General features: G+C 42.1%; 1 protein-coding gene across 1 annotated transcript in view; it reads left to right on the top strand.

Annotated features, from left to right (window-relative positions):
• Nucleotides 1–16629, top strand: part of ARHGEF28 (Rho guanine nucleotide exchange factor 28) — a gene marked incomplete at both ends in the record, with an annotated part of 118977 nt that overhangs the window by 65676 nt on the left and 36672 nt on the right. Inside the window, 13 exons of the mRNA XM_082013625.1 lie at nt 1732–2030; nt 4515–4659; nt 5959–6070; nt 8080–8160; nt 9171–9210; nt 9798–9921; nt 11291–11423; nt 11790–11845; nt 13350–13401; nt 13966–14113; nt 14219–14340; nt 15231–15371; nt 15823–16073. Coding sequence (XP_081869751.1) covers nt 1732–2030; nt 4515–4659; nt 5959–6070; nt 8080–8160; nt 9171–9210; nt 9798–9921; nt 11291–11423; nt 11790–11845; nt 13350–13401; nt 13966–14113; nt 14219–14340; nt 15231–15371; nt 15823–16073 — 1704 coding nt within the window. The remainder of the gene's footprint in view (nt 1–1731; nt 2031–4514; nt 4660–5958; nt 6071–8079; nt 8161–9170; nt 9211–9797; nt 9922–11290; nt 11424–11789; nt 11846–13349; nt 13402–13965; nt 14114–14218; nt 14341–15230; nt 15372–15822; nt 16074–16629) is intronic.

Below are 16629 nucleotides of genomic sequence, written 5' to 3'. Positions count from 1 at the left end.
TGTATGTAGTTAAGCGGCGGCCAAATTCTGGTGGCACGTAGCTGTGTTTCAGTGATGGTTGAAGTGATTTCTTTATTTGTAACCTGCTGTGGCTTCTCCCTGGCGTGAAAGTTGGAATATAGGAGTAAGAAATTATGAGATCATAATGTTAGGAGAAGACTGAGATTTTGCAAGTGTGATTCTGCCCCTTCCCCCTTTTTTTTTCCCCATTCCCTGAAACACTTCAGCCACAGCGTTCACTGCAGGTCCGATTCGTTGTGACAACCGAGGCGGAAGTTTCAGACAGAGGCCAGCCTGCTCAAAATGCACCTAAGGTTACTGAGAGATGCGTGAAATAATGACCTAGGAGCAAGCAACTGGCAGGGGTCTATATATGCAATCTGTGAACCCCTGACTTTAACAATAGTTGGAAGGTTGGAAGGACAGAGCTGCAGAAGCGTTATGGATGTGGATATTGCCTGGGTATATTGCTGGGGGGGGTCCTTCAACTTGGATTACAAACCTTTGCTCAATACCTAACCGCATGCAAATTTGTTAAATTGCTGATTGGAGGCAAATTCTCCCGCTAAGCACCACGCAGCAGGAGCCGAAGCGGCTGCTGGAGGAGATGCCTCTGGTGCGGAGGGGAATTGCTGCCTGAGCAGGAATAACTTTGAAGGGGGGAAGAGCTGTGTAAGACCTGGGAGAAGCATTTTACCTTCGTGCATCTCATCTGCACAGCGCAACAAAAGTAATTCCAGACTTGCATGTGCCGAATCTTTGAATGCAAACACGGGCTGCTGTAAAAATGCCAGCAATTCTTTCTGTCTTTTACAAAGAGAAACATCATTACAATGGGGATGAAAACATATCTCAAGTGGGGCTGGAGAGGAGGAAGTCCGCAATCTGAAAGGCCATGGCTTTGGAGACGCTTCCTTTCTTCTTGGTTTTATACAGGCTTTTTTTGGAAGTTGAGTGTTTTCAGTGGCAATGTGACTTTTCAGTATTATTCAGCGTCTAAATAGATGACAGTAGCATCTAACTAAAAGACTGACAATAAACTGTATTTTAATATTCTCTGCAGAGTTGACAGGAGAATTCAACCTCAGCTGCACAAAGAATTATTTATTACCAGGGACTAAATCCTGGCCCCTGTACCTGAGAAGACATAATTCCAAACTCCATTCCTGTCTTTGTGCAAGTGAAGGGGTTCTTCATGTCTATAATTGCTTAATGGCAAAAAATAAAGATTCCTTTCCCTTCCTCCCCTGGAGAACCTCTGTTCCAGGTCATGTGTCTTCATCTCAAAGCTTAGGAAATTTGTGCTGGAAAATTAAAAGTGCATTGATGTGTACGCTGATTTTTCCAAATTAAATTGCACAGTCTTTGAATTCTTCTCCATATGTCTCTCACAGTGGTATGTTTTTTGCTTGACTTAAGGATATTTTTTTAATCAAAGCTATAAATATATGAATTGATACATTTAACAAAAGGTATAAACATGAGTGAGAATTCCATTAGACTTCCAAATACCAATTCGTTGCTACTCTATTTATGGAAAAAAGTAATGCAAGGTCTCAAATATCTTAGCCATATAACTTGCTTTCAATTCATGTGCTGTAAAAAGCAATGGGGGAGTGGGGGAAGGCAAAACATATAACCATAAATAAAATGGTAAACTAGTCTGATCCTTGTTCCCTGACAATACATCTTGTTACTGCCTCTTACCAGCATTCATTTTTTTCTCTGTAGGCTGGAGATTTAAAGACTAACTATGTTCATGGAGATGGTGTCAGCAGTGAATGTTTGAATCCCACCAACTCAATCCTGATGGCTAAGAGCTCTTCGTCACCCTCCCTTGAGGAGAATGACCAATATGTATATGTTCCAAATGAAGAAAATGAAAGGTCAATGAAAAATGGAGAAAATGCAGGTTTAAGACATACTGTTTCACCTTCTGATCTGTATGGAGCAGATTCATACTTTCCATTCAAGACCCACGGATTTATTAAGGATCGGGGCCAACTGTATGCTGATGTGAAAAAAAGAAGGTATGGAATTGAGTTGATGATCTGGCCAGAGTAAGGATTATTTATGACGACCTTTTATTTCAAAAGATGGAGCAGAATCTGGAGTAATAAATATTATTACTGCAGTAAAGTCACTGTTTTCAATCACTGATATTTAAATTGTCTTAATGATCTGTTTTCATAAAATAGGTATGAAGACATTTTTAACAAATGAAAGGTGCAAATTTGTACTTTTATACCTTTTTTCTTGTATGTGTTCTTTAAAAAAAAAACAGAATCAGCTGTTCACTGTAAGAGTTTCCATTGTGTCATTTTTGTCTGAAACCAGAATTTCACCCTAGTTTTCCTCAGTTGTATTTTCCATTAAGAAAATAGTCCAAAATCTGTTGAACTCTGGGAATCTTTCCATTCTTTGCACTGGCCTGTAGAAGGACCGCCTTACTTGCATATATTTTTTTACCTCAAAAGACATAGTGCAGAGTACAGCTCATGTTTCTGATAAGTTCAGACTATTTTTGTGCTCTTTTGCTGGTACGCAGGTTTGCTGCCAGCAGAGCAGTCTGAGGATACTCCTCCACATGGCTTTAGGTTGTGTTGTGAACTGGTTGGCTTCAGGAATGCAGAGGGCTTTGAAGATGAATTTATAATTTTTGTTTTTAATAATTGGTAGATTTCCTTTACAAAAAGGCTTTATTGCTTCTCTGGATAAGAAGAGACATCTGTCCAGGCTTCTCTGGATAGAAGAGGCATGAAATCAGTTCCTCCTTGTACAGGAGGAAATCTGAATCTGTCTCCCACCTCTTAAGAGTGTTTGGACTAGCTGGAGGTATGGCATCAGATCTATGTAAAAACAGTAAGGAAGCAGTAGTGTCTGTCCGTTGTTGATTGAAGGGGCAATAACATTTTCTCTGCCTTAATTTTGAGTTTCTTATGCTACTATAAAGTCCACTAGGAGGAACCTTAATACAGATAAGACAATAACTGTCAGACTAGGAGTTGTTCTTTCGCACACCTTTTATTTTTGCTAGCTATGGAGGTATCATGTAGATTACTAGAAATAGTCTTCTTCTGCCTTTCTGTCATAAGCATTTTTCTCCTGTGTATTTTTAGATGTTTCCACCTTTCTTAAGACCTAAGTCAGGTCCCTGTATGTGAGCTGTAAGAGCTTATATGAATTTTCAGAGAGATGGGATTGACCTTAATATGTCAACCATAAGTGATCCAAATATTACACATAAAATGAGACTATCAATATGTAATCCCAGCAATGCCTTTTCTGAAGTATCTGAGATGATGTGGCAAGTTACTTAGCAGATCTCCAAACCGGCTTTTTATGTCAGAAAAATTCCCCGTGTAAGTTACCCCCAGTAAAACATATATGCTTGTATATTGACATAGACATATATTGCTTTGCCAATTTTAAAATATGACAGTAACTGATAATGCAGTTAAATACCTTGTTTCTGAGATGTCACATGAGCTATTACTAGGAAACATTATGAAAGATGGTCTAGGTCTTCAGAAGTGTAACAAGGAAGTAGTTTTGGACAGTATTGATAGATTTGCCCTTCAACAAAGTGAATTGTAGTGGTGTGTGAAGGAATTATTGTGCTATTATTCCTGGTAGGAACTCTGGCTATTTAGAAATACCACACATAATTGAAAGTTTTATGTTGTAAGGCTGGAATGTTATTGCAAGCAGTCAACCGTTCCTTCCAGTCACTCTGATGAAGAGACCATGAACTTGCTCTTGCAGCTAATGGGATCCATCCCGGGAAATCCTGGTACTGCTGAGAAACCTTACTGTGCTCTTCCGCTCAGGAACCCTCCCGAATCAAGTAGCCTTTAGGTGTTTGGGATATTAATTTAGACAGAGATTTTTCTCAGTCTGTTTATAGTCCTGTATGTTTTTAAGTTTATATCTTTTGGAATGAATCTCAAAAATGGTCTCAGGCCCACCTTCATCTGTCTTGTTAGTTTTCTCTTCCATCCTCCATCAAGTCACAGATGTAAAAAAAAGATGTCTGTGAATAGCCATGTCATATCTTTCAAATACACATGCCCACAAAGTATCCGTATATACCCATGTATCTTAATACTGAAATCTGAGCTGGTTGTCTCAGTTCCCCTTATCATGTATGTGGAGAGGCAGGTACATATGTGGAACAAAACATGACATTTTTAAGGGGTCTTTAGAACATGGGTCTGAAAATCATCCTCCAGAGGCGGCTGACTGCGGTGGGAGTCTGTGTGATCGTGGGCGATGCACGACTGTACTGCAGATCCACAGGGTTGGGTCAGACGAGTCCTGTACAGAGTGACTGACCTTGACCAGGTGACTGCAAACCTGAGAGGGTACTCAGAGCATGACTCACCTGACATAATCATGGTGGTTTGCGTTGTCATTGATCAGTGTATACAGCAGTATCTTTGCATGTTGCATTAAGGTTGAGATGGATTGTAACTAGAATTCATAGTAATTATAGACTTTGTTGTATGCTTCAGTTCAAGTCTCGATGACCTTGAAGTAGACGGCGGAAGTGGAGGTGTTTCAGACAGATCCCATGTTCACTATGCTCCCCTCAGCTCTTCAGAAGCCATGGCTTGTAGCAGAGATGGATTAGACGTACCTACCAGTCTGCAGCCCAAGGTATTTGATACACTCTTGGTTTGCATTGTTTTCCTTTTAAGTATATCACTGAAAACATGTGAGAAACATCTGAGTCTGAAGGGGAAAAATGCATTCCCAGCTGGCAGTGCTAGTCCCTCCGGAGACCAGCACACACAAGGTTGTGGAGCTGGAGCTCCTCAATTGTGTCTGGGATCAGCAGCAGCCATGGGAAAGGTCCATTGGAGATTCGCTCCAGCTTTAAAAAAAGCATCATTTATCAGAAGTGTTTCGTAGGAAATATGCTGATTCGCTGAACCTGAGGTTTTCTAACCAAAATATATTTAGTGAGGAAATGGTTAACCAGCTGTAGTTATGTGAAAGGGTAACAGCTTTGTAAAGTATAAAACAGCCTGCTGCCTGTTTTAAAACAATTGCTAGATTCAGGGGAAATTCAGTTGGGTTTTGTGCATTGACCAGTGCAAATCTCTCCTCTTCATTATGGTTTTCTAAAGTATCCTGGCTAGCTTCATTTTCATTAGACCATGGTGCCATTTCTGAGATCTTCAGGCACTTGCATAGAGTTACTTTTTGTTCCTAGGGATTCTTCATGATTTTATTAGGCTTCTTGCCACTTTAGAGCTTTATCTGACCTTTGGCAAATGATTACATGAAGTGAGAAAAAAAAAGTCCAGCACAAACACTGAATTCTGTTAGGGCTACTTTTAAAAACAATGAGGTAAGCAGTTCAGGAGTTGGCTCTGTTGAAATGTAAATGATGTATCAAAAATCAGGGGGTTTCCTTTCAAGCCTTATCATCGACATATTTGGAGATCAGAAATTCTTTTCAGGCACAATAAAAAAAACGCAGAGAGAAGAAAGAAAGAGGCTAACTCCTTTCTTTGGAAACTCTGACATCAATAATTACCAAGGCAGGGTGTTAGTATATATGAGATGTTCTTGAGGTATTAAAGTACTAAGGTTAATGGTTCCCTTGGTAAAAGAAGATAGCTTGGTCATCAGATATAATGGCCAGCAACACTGTTTGGATGGTGCTTGCCACCAAACTGGAGAATAATATAAGCATTCTCTTAGTCTAACTTGCACCCACGAATTATTTCCTGTAATACACAAAAATGTAGCATGGTGGAAATATGACAGACTTCCTGAGAATTCAGATGAAGTTGTCAAAAATCATACTTCAACTTAAAAGCTTTAATGAAGCCAAGAAAATGTGTGCGTGTGTTCAGCCATCTTTCAGAAATTCTGTCTCTGATTTATTTTGTTTCTGTTTCTGATGCATTTCAAAATGACACAAGTTTTAATTTTCTGCAATTGTAGGAATGCACAGTGTCTGGGATTCGGTCGCGCTCCTATTCCTGCTCCTCGCCCAAAGGTTTATTAGGAAGACCTCGCATTCCTCGGGACTTCACAGTTGGGGATTTGAATGAAGGTCAGTGCTCTGGCTTTGCACCTGCCCAGCTTCACCCCACACCTGCCTGCTTCAGGCCCAGTGCTGATGGCTTTACTCAGGCCTGTCCTGTACACAGACCTCGCCAACATGCATGGAAGCAGAGTTTGGCTGCCTTCATGTAGCCCTACCGTTGTCCCTCGCTCTTCTCCTGCCTACTGCCCCGTCATGTCCTCCTGTGATACAGCAGCTGATCCTCGTGAGGGCACACAAACTGGGAGAGCATTAGTCAGACAAAGTAAAGCAGGCAAGGGCAGTAATCTTCTTTCTGGAAGATGATTACCCCAGCCTCCCACTGGGTGCCCATCAGAGACCATGAGGAAGCTCAGGAGGAGGACGCAGAACAGGCATCACACGGGGCAGGTGGCCCCAGCTTCTTGTAGATCCTGGGGAATCTCTGAAACAGGAATGGGCTATTATCTCCACAGGCTGGGGAGCAAAACCCACCCTCTCCATCAAGTGGAACCAGAGGTAAAGCTCCAAGAGCTTGTAATTTTTTACAAATTGTTTCTAACATGCTTTATTTCTTGACATGTAGTTTGGTATTTAGTAGAAAACCCACGCTTTTTGCAGTGAGGGTGTGGGTTGTATTTGAAAACCATGCAAAGCATGAAATACTGTGCTTTTCATACAGATCACATCAATTAAAAACCACTTGCATTTCAAGAGACCTGACCTCTGTCGCTATAACCTTGTCTGTTGCCATACTTCCAGGTTGTCTCTCCCTCCTGTTAGCTTTCCACTAGTCCTGAGCAAGAGGCAGGACATGTGAGTTAGATTGAACCAGATGGGATGGACAGCCAGAGCAGTTGTGGATGCCCTGTCACTGGAAGTGTTCAAGTTTAGGTTGGGTGAGGCTTTCAGCAACCTGATCTAGTGGAAGATGTTCCTGCCCGTGGCAGGGGGGTTGGACTAGGTGATCTTTGAAGGTCCCTTCCACCCAGACCGTTCTGTGATTCTATGACACTGAATGTGAAAACACGCAAAAGTTGTGGAAATGTTACTTAACTTTGAAACCAGTTAACAAATTCAAAAGCTGTTGGGGATTGAGATGGAGAAAACTGATGGGCAGACATACAGTGACTGCAGACATCTTTTTTTCCTTAAGAAACTGTGTTAAACAGTGCAGTGAATAACTTGTCTGTGGTTGTCTAAATTCACTGTAAGATTTTGTGTCCCCTGGTAAGGAGGAGTATGTATTGCAGCCTGCGGTGCGCAGCTGTGTTGTATTTTTCCCCATCTCTTAATGTATTTGTAAATGTTTGTATCCAACAGATTAGGTGAGAAGTCTTTGACAAAACAAGGCAGAAGGAAGAGGGAAGTATGTCACAGAAGTAGAGAATGGCAGATCAGCAGTGTGGTGTTGAAGTTACAACAGAATTCCTTTGACCTTGCAGCCAAGGGATTGTTGGTGTCAGCCCGTTAAGCTTCATCCTGACACCATTACCTGCTCTGACCTGACCTGGTCTTGGGTGATGTCCTGCTCATTCTCTCTCCCCTTCCTCCTGGGACAGTCGGTTCTGGTCCTTTACCTGTCTTGTGGAGAAGGTGGAGATGCTTTCCTGTCCATGCCTGGGAGACGGGCTGTTCTGCAGCCCGCACGGCAGGTGCGGTGTGCTGCTGGGAGGGAGGGTGGTGGTCTGCTGAGGTTCCTGCTGTCCCTTCCCTGCCACCAGCATCTCCTGCCTCGTCCCTTGTCTTGCCAGCATTTTGCGGGGACAGGAACGTTGAACAGAGTGTCTGGCACCTGGCAGTGGTGTGGGGCAGGCGCAGCTGACCTTGTACATTGCAAAGAAACGTAAGCCAAAGCAGGTGAATGCAGGATGGCAACAGGACGGTCTTTCTTGCACAAAGTATGAGAAAAAAGTGGGAAATCACCATCCGTTTCTGCTGGAAGCTTTTCAGTATGCTCAGGTTTAAACAACTACCTGCTTTTATTCAAGAAGGTATTACCAGGCTGTACCAGTAAAGGATTTGTCCCTGCTCTGTAGATGGTGTGCTCACGAACAGTGGTCGATCCCTCCTTCAGGCTCTTTCACTCTCTAAGTCAGTGTCTCTGCTCCACCCTTGTAGTAAGTACCTTAGTGCCAACCCCATGGTGCTGTTTTGCATGAGGCTGTCTTCCATCTCGCATGGGTACATGGCCTTCGTTTTTTCTGAAAGCATCCTGAGGCACAGGTTGTGCCTGGCAACTAACTGAAATGCCCTTTTAGTCTCCCTGCTTCTTTGGTAAATATTCTAGCTCTCACTAACCTGAAGTCCGTGTTTGGCTGAAGACATGCTAGTTCAGCGAAGCACGTTTAAGTCTGTATCTAACTCTAGGGAAGGCATCGTCTGATGCTTTGACTTAGGCAGGTGTTTAAGTATCTTTCTGAACCATACCTGTGGTAGCTCTACAAAAAAGGTCTACAGAATGGAATGGCTTCTAATTTGGAAATGGTAGTATGGTCTCTATTGTGTTTGTTGTGGTGGTTTTTTTTTTTTTTCTTTCCAGAACAACCCAACTGAATTATTTGTCTTTTATTTTGCTTTTTAGACAGTTTGTTGCAAAGTGTCCCCTTGAGTCCTCTCTATTGTTTCTGTGATGTAAACTTGTAACACATTACACATCCTCTGCAGTACATAGACTAGTAATACTCTTCTTTATGTAGAGAGACTTAAATTTTTTTAATACTGTAGATAAACCTGCATAAGATAGGTAATTACAAATATTAGAAGAATGTAATTTAGGTATTTTACAACAAATTGTGTAAAAAGCAAAATGAAGTGTGAATCATTCAAGTCTGGGTTGTTAAGAAAAACAAAAGAAACATTTTTGTTATTCTTAAAAAAAGACTGTTTGCAGATACTGGCCTTCACTGGTATCCATCTCAGTTCTGGCAGATTCTGTCAACTAAACAAAGCTTAGCAGGCAGCGGTCTTACCCTCATGAATGCTGCTTCTAATGTATTTGCTTTCCTAACTTTGAAATGACATTGCAAGCCCTTAATGACAAGCTTAACGGCCCGGTGGAGGTCGTGCGTTTCAAATAAACCTGACGACCTTGCAGTCTGAGTGCCCGATAACTGTTTATGTCTTGCAGAGCGAGCGTACAGCCTGCCCGAGCAGTCCCGAGAGAAAAGGTACGGGTACTTGTCGCACCCGCGTTCTGCGGCGGCGGGAGCAGGTCTGTGCAAGAATGCCACCTAGGGAGCTGAGCGGGGAAGAAGCCTTGCCACCCCTCGCAGCGGGGTTTTTAGCAGCAGTTTCGGGGAGTGCTGCCTGCCCAGGGGGTCTGTAAGGCCATGCCTAAACCCCGTGCTGAGCTCAGCCCGGCGCTCTCCGTGCCGTCCTCGCCGCGCACCTCCCGCGGCGGAGATGCGCTGGGCACCGCTGCGGGAGCTGCACAGTAGGGATGTGCCCCTGCTCGCGACGGGAGCTCCTGTCCACTGGAAGAAGGTCCAAAAACACCGTAGTGAAAGTAGGGAGGCTTTTGATACCGACCGTGAGCTGGGCAAGCTTGTAACATGTTGCACCTTCAGAGCACTCCTTGGGCCCCTATTACTCCTTCCCACAAAGAGGGGTTGCAGTCTTTTTAATAACACCGACTAAGCTCGTAATAAAACGTAATTGTAAGTGTTAGGTGAAACAAGCAAAAGTCCAGATTCTGCTCTGTTTTAAGGGACTGTTACCACTGGAATGAAGGTTTTTTCACTGGTCTCTGGTTTAGGATTCAGGAGGAGGAATGGAATAAATACATTGTACCCTCAAAAAACGAGTCTGAAAAATGTAAAGTGAGTCGGACTTTCAGCTTTCTGATGAACAGAATGACCAGCACACGGAATAAGAGCAAGGTAATTCGGGGTTTATGTCTATATTATTATGTGTAATTATGTCACTGTAATTAAATGAATTATAGATGAGAATCTAAATTTTTACGTAAAGATAAGTTGTTTTTTGTTACAAAACCATGTAAGTAATAGGAAGAAACTTTTATCTTTATTTTTCAATTTTAAAACATATGCAGGGTACCCTGAAATAGCCTTCATATTAGAAAACAGCTTTCCTTTTCAACAGTAGCCTTTGCTGAACAATATAAAGTATTTCCCTTGTCATTTTTGTGATGTTATTAATAATGTCATTTGAAGATTTAGCCAAAGTTTATATGGATGAATTGTCTTTAAGAAATAATTTTCTTTGTTACATAAAATTAAGAAGTATGGGCCTGTTCTTGCAATTACTCTCAATAAGTACGTGAGTCTGTGAGTTCTGTGTTGGCATGTAATCAGTTGAATTTGCCTTATTTGAACTTCTTGCATGAGTAAGTACTGCTTAGTGTTAAAGACTTGCAGGCTTGAGGCCTGCACAGTCAAACATGCATACCATGATATGTGTTTAATTTTGAGACATCTGAAATTTAGATTAACAGCATCAATTAACAGCTTGAGAGATGGATTTGGCCTACAGGATCTTTCCGGCTGGCCTTCTGGCAGTTTTTTAGGCTTTCTAGTATGCCCTCCAGTGCTCCAGGATATCTGAACGTACCTAGATGTGAGGATGGTTGGCTGAGGCAGTATCTTCACAAGTGACAGAACTGGCTGCAAACACGTATGACCTGCCCATCAGCCATACATAAGCCTGTCTCCTAAAGAATAAGTATCAGGGCTGCTCGGGGAAAAGTATACTCGCACCAAGCAGCGTACTGTAAAAACAGGCAAATTGATTAAATTCATTAACACTCGTTAAAAATAGGTTATTTCTAATGTCTTTTAAGATCTAAAGACAAGTTGTCTAAATTTATATAACTGCAGGTTTAACTGCAGAGGCACGAGTTTGCATGTATGCCTTAGGGAGGTGTAGACACTGATATTTGTTTGTATGTGCAGCAAGTCAATGACAGTTTGTAGATTTCCCGCCCCGCCCCCCCCCCCCCCCAGCCCTTTCCTTTTTGCAGCTTTATGAATGTATTTCTGCCAGTCTTCCTTGATAATGCTTGCCTGATTAGCTGCCAGTGAAAGCAATGCCTGCATCATTTTAGGACTTCAGCAAACTTAAATGTAATAATATAGTGTACTGTTACAAGTCTTCTAGGGAATGAATGTTTTAGAATAATTTGCTCTTCAAAGGGATTGTTTTAGTGTTCTTAAGACTGAATTAATTTATCTTCCTTTCTAATGTCCCTTTTTTTACTTTTTTTTCCTGCCTCTGCTGTTGGGCATGAAGACAAAAAATAAAGATACCAAAGATAAAGAGAAGCTGAACAGGCACAATTTCATAAACGGGACCTTCTCGGGAGTTGTCCCATGTATGGCCTGTGAAAAGGCCCTCCTAGGAAAGGAGTCACTGCAGTGCTCCCGTAAGTAGTTGCTGGTTTTCACGTGTGACCTTAGAGTATTCCTACTCCTGCTTTGGGATCCTGGTTCAGTGTTTTGTTTCAAGAAGAAACCTTGCCTAGGTTTGGATGTACCTGGTTTATGTAACGAGCCGAGGTTGGCAAGGCAGTGGGAGGAAGGACGGCGGGTGACAACTTCAGGAGGGACCATCTCCTAGCCCCAGCACGATAGGCAAAGACACCTTCCTAGCCGGGGGCTGGAACGTCAAAGCATCTAAGGGCCACTTTAGTAAGTGGACATGGAAGAGGGAAAAATGTGAAGCCTCAGAGTAGCATTTTCTGTGGGGACCCTGTTGGGTGCCAGTCTTTGAAATGCGCCTTCTGTTTCAGATTGCAACATGATTGTTCATAAAAGCTGCAAGGAGTCTGCTCCTCTGTGCACCAAGGTAACTTCCTATACTGCACTGTTCTTACTACAGCATGCCTGCTTTCCAAGGGGTCTAGAAATGTCACGAAGGAAAAAAGAAGGTACACACAGCCAGCCCAGACCCAGTGCCTGTGTGCAAGGGGCTGCGAGGCTGTCAAAACGTCTAATGTGAGCAGCAGAGCAAGCACTGTGCTTGAACAACAGTTTTTAGAAGGGGGTCAAAAATAAGTGTAAAGAAATATTTCTATTTTTGAAGAGTTGCAAGGTCAAATTATAAAACAGTGTGTCTGGAGGGATACAGAAAGGGCTTAAAAGGAAACGCTCCTCAAAACCACAGATATTCCCTCGTGTAGGAAGGAGGATCCCCTGTGTTTGGAATAATGGAAAGCAGAGAGGGAAGGGGCTTAGGGAGGCGACCTAGTCCATCTCCTTACCCTCAGGCAGGCCGACATCTAGGTAACAATTTGGGCAGATGTTTGTCTGACGTCTTCTGGAAAGTCTCTGGAGGAGTAGACTCCAGAGGCAGTCACTCCCAGTGCTCAGCTGCCACTGCAGACAGGGCAAAATCAGCGCTAGAGTTGATGGATACTGTCTCCTTTTAGGTAGCAACACAGGCATGGTGAGGTTATCATGACAAAAAAGTCACTATCAAAAATAGTTGTGTAAGGTTTCTGCCCTCATGGAATAAAATGGGACTTGCAGAGGAGTATACTGCAGCAATACGGGTCTTTTTTCAAATTAGTGGAGTGTGTTTTACTGATGTAGCTGAGTTTTGTATTATGGTGACTTGCAGGGACAACATGTTTCCACAGAGACTCTTCAGGGTAAACCAGCCTTAGACTGGACATAAATCAGGTGTTTTTATTTATTTTGGTTATAGTTGTTGCGTTATAGCCTTGCACAAATTTCTGGGCAACTTTAGGGCATTAGGACAGCTGAAGTGGTAGCTTTACTTACTGGGACTGGTGGGTTTTCTGTCATGAGGACACAAGAGCCCCTACCACCCTTGGCTCCTCTCAAGAAGAATGAGGTGCAGAAAATGTTCACTGACCCATCTCACTTGAAATACATGCTTAAGCACAGCAGGCTTTTGCTACAGGTTTTGCAACAGTGCACTTTAGAAGGGGGATTGATTCTGCGTGTGATACCCAGGCTTCCTCAGGTAGGGCCCTGCCACAAGTGCTTCAAGTTTATTTGACTATAAAGCCCTGAATGTGAATGCCTTTTCTTGCAGCCTTCACAGGCAGTAGTCATATGGAGAAAGTAGAATGCTCTCAGTGACTTGGTTTTGAATAAAGAGATTCAGTAGTAGTACAAATGATACCATTCTACTCTGGATATAGTTATCTACTGTTAAGTAATAAACTTGGATTTATTGGTTATAGGTAGAAATTAGGACCATAATTTAGGACCATTTTCTTGAAGCCCATTGTGTGATGATACGTGGCAGTGAGTTACTACTTGACTATTTAGTCTGTTACGAGCTATGTTTTCATTGCAATTTCAAAAAATTCTTTTTTCAGAAATCCCAGGAGAGATACCATAATAAAAACAAACCCCAAGCAGGTGTAACAAGTAAGTTAAGAAGAGTAAACCTAGCACTTCTAAGTTAACCCATGGTTAAAAATCCTGGGACTGAAAATATGAACTTTACTACATCATTTGTGTGTTTCTCATTTAAGTATCTGTAAGAAAGTGTGTGTGTCTCCGATATGAGTAGGATTTTTTTAAAGAAATGGCTCTTGAATTAACTCCTCCTCTGCTAAAATGAGTGGGAGTATTACTATGTTTTGTTTTCAGTGAAAGTGAATATCAAAAGTAGACAGTTCTGCCTTGTGCTTTTGGTCGTATGCACAAATATCTGGGTCTCCTGCATTCAGGTTGCAATGCTAGAGTGTGTATGATTTGAGGTTGTTTTCCTACCAGTAATGTTCACACTGGAGATATTCTTCTTTGCCTACAGGCTTGTCTTTATATTCCGTGGGACAGCATCACAGTCTTGTACCATGGCAAGCGGACATTCTTGATACCCAGTGTAGGTCTATATGAACACGAGATAGCATTTCACAATATAACTGTGCTGTCGATGACATACTCTACATTGTTTGTCAGAATTTTGCGTTGTGGTTTGCCTCACAGATTCCCTGCCTGGAGATGTTTCACAGACAGTGCTCTCCCCAGTGCATTCTTCTTCCTCTGTGCCTATCGGACTGTCTGCTGGAAGGAGGGAAGCCTCACAACAGTCCCACTTCTTGTCCAAAAGTGTCCCCAGTGCCAGTTTTGAAAGGTAGAAGGCAGCTGCCGGGGAACTATCCTAAACACATCATTCAACCTTTCTAGGAAAATTGAAACCATTAAATAAATGTGGGATTTTTTTTTTTTCCTGCTGTAGGAGGTCTGCACCATTTTCTGAACAAGACTCCGAGACCAGCACCTGGAGGTCCAAGTCACGGTCTGAAGAGATGTTACAAGCATTAGGGACCTTTTCTTCGATGGATCCTTTTATGATGGAAGGTGAGAAGTACTGCACATTTTCTAAACCTGTATTGGAAAGTGCAAAATAGAAAAACTCCTTAGTTGACACAGGAAGCCACTTCATCTGCTAAAAGAAAGCACGTATTTTTGATAATTACAATTGTGTCCCTCATTAAAATGATATGATCAGACGCATATATCTTAAAATACAACTTTTCCTTTCTTCCTTGTAACTAACTCTTCGATAACTTTTAGAGTATTTTTGTGTGGTGTTACCATTTGAAAATAACTGGGATAAATGTATTTGGCATGCTTGCAGAACCAGAACAGCAATATACTTTTCTTCTGCACTCATCTCCATTGACAGTCTACATTGCAAAATGTAAACCTACATCACTTATTTCCTCAGTAGCCCCAAAATCTTACCTCTCACTGGTGAACTGCCCTCCTACAATGGCTACATTATCCTTGTGAAGTGAATAGAAATAGGCTTTTTCTACAGCTACGTGTGAGACTGAATTTCAAAGCTGAAGGGCATTTGCTCACAAAGAATGGTGCAGATATCTCTCACTGGACATCTGCAAAATGGCCAATGCCCCTCCACCACCAAAGCTAGTTTTGAAAATGTTGGGTTTTATTTTTAAATTTTAAAAATTTTGCCAAGCAAGTGTAAAAAGGATTTAATCTGAGAAAAAAAAGGTGGGGTTTTTTGTTCTCCCTCGCTGTCACATTTGCATTTCAACACTTTGGTAATAATACTGACATCTGGCAAACTTCTCTGTAAAGCCACTGCCAATGTTTGCAGAAGCCTTCTCCAAAGGTCATCCCTGTGATGTGTTCCTCTTATTATGTGCATAGATCTGCAGGTGCAAAGGGACTTCCCTTACTGTTCATATGCTGGTGTTAATGAGGTATGCGTTTTGTCGTAGATGATGTGGATTTGTCTCAGTGGACTGATCTCCGCACAGATGCACAAGAGTTTGAGGCAGAGTCCTGGAGTCTTGTTGTGGATCCAGTGTTCTGTAGCAAGCAAGAAAAGGATGTCATCAGGAGGCAGGATGTCATTTTCGGTCAGTATTTCAAAGCTTTGTATAGGTTTAAAAACAATCTGGTGTAGAAAAGAGAGAGGGAACCTATACGTTTTATGTCCGGAATAATAAGAAGGTTCAAAGAACATTTTTGTCACAAATTACGATGTATCCTAGAGCTAAGGAAATGGAGAGTAGTGACTACCAGAGACATGTCTACCCTTTTTGCAGAATGGTTGAGGTTGAAAGGGACCTCATCCAGTCCCCAGCTCAAGCAGTTGCAACCTCAGCTTGTTCAGTGCAATACAGTTGAGAGAACCATGCCAGAGACAGATAAATTAAGTCTTCCTACTGATACAATCCATGAGGTTTGAGGCTCACACAGAAAAGAATGATTATGACTGTATATTTGAATGTTGCTAAGTCTATCTTAGAAGGTGTGCAAAATGTTCTGCTGATTACTATACTATGCTGTTTTTTTTAATACTTGCAGAGCTGATGCAAACAGAAGTGCATCACATCCATACCCTGTTCATTATGTCTGAAATATTCAGGAAGGGGATGAAAGAAGAACTGCAGCTGGACCACAGCACAGTGGACAGAATATTCCCCTGCTTAGATGAGCTACGGGAGATGCACAAGCAATTCTTTTGCAGAATGAAGGAGAGACGGCAGGAATCATGTGAGGCGGGGAATGAACGTAATTTTGTCATCAGCAGAATTGGAGACATCCTTGTGCAGCAGGTAGAGGCATCAGCTGTGTTAATCCTTTACATACGCAAGGTTCCCAGATTAAACCATTTATTGACTTTAAAAATTTGTGGGCAAGAAGAGGGCTATGGTTGCCTCATAAAATTCAAAGACTGTCCCCTCCAGATTACTGCAGGGTGAAATAGCAATGAGAAGAAATCATTACTGACAGGTAACTGTGTGAACTTGGGATGAACTTCTGCCTACATGGTACAAGCAGTGAGAGAAGTGGTGAACTTTGTCCTGTTCACAGCAGAAGGCTGCTGCTATCATACCACAGGCTGCAAAAAACGGAAGCAATGGATTCACTTTTTTAATAGCTGAGCCGAGGTGTGAAGAATTGACTGATGATGGAAAAGAAATTACCTGTTCATTTCTTGTAGCAATCTGTCCCAGTGCATCTCGACTTGCTGCTCACTAGAGAAGGGGTAGTCACAGCATGTTTATGGTGGCCGAGGACAGTTAACTAACTGCTTGCTGGTCACACGTTAGTTCCTTGCAATCAAGAGAATGTGGCTTTTCACCTTCAGTCAGCCAGTTTTCACACCAC

This window comes from Phaethon aethereus (genome assembly GCF_964289735.1).
Source record: "Phaethon aethereus genome assembly, chromosome: Z".
Classification (NCBI taxonomy): domain Eukaryota; kingdom Metazoa; phylum Chordata; class Aves; order Phaethontiformes; family Phaethontidae; genus Phaethon; species Phaethon aethereus.
The sequence above is the reverse complement of the archived record's forward strand: the minus strand, read 5'-3'. Positions and strand labels throughout refer to the sequence as shown.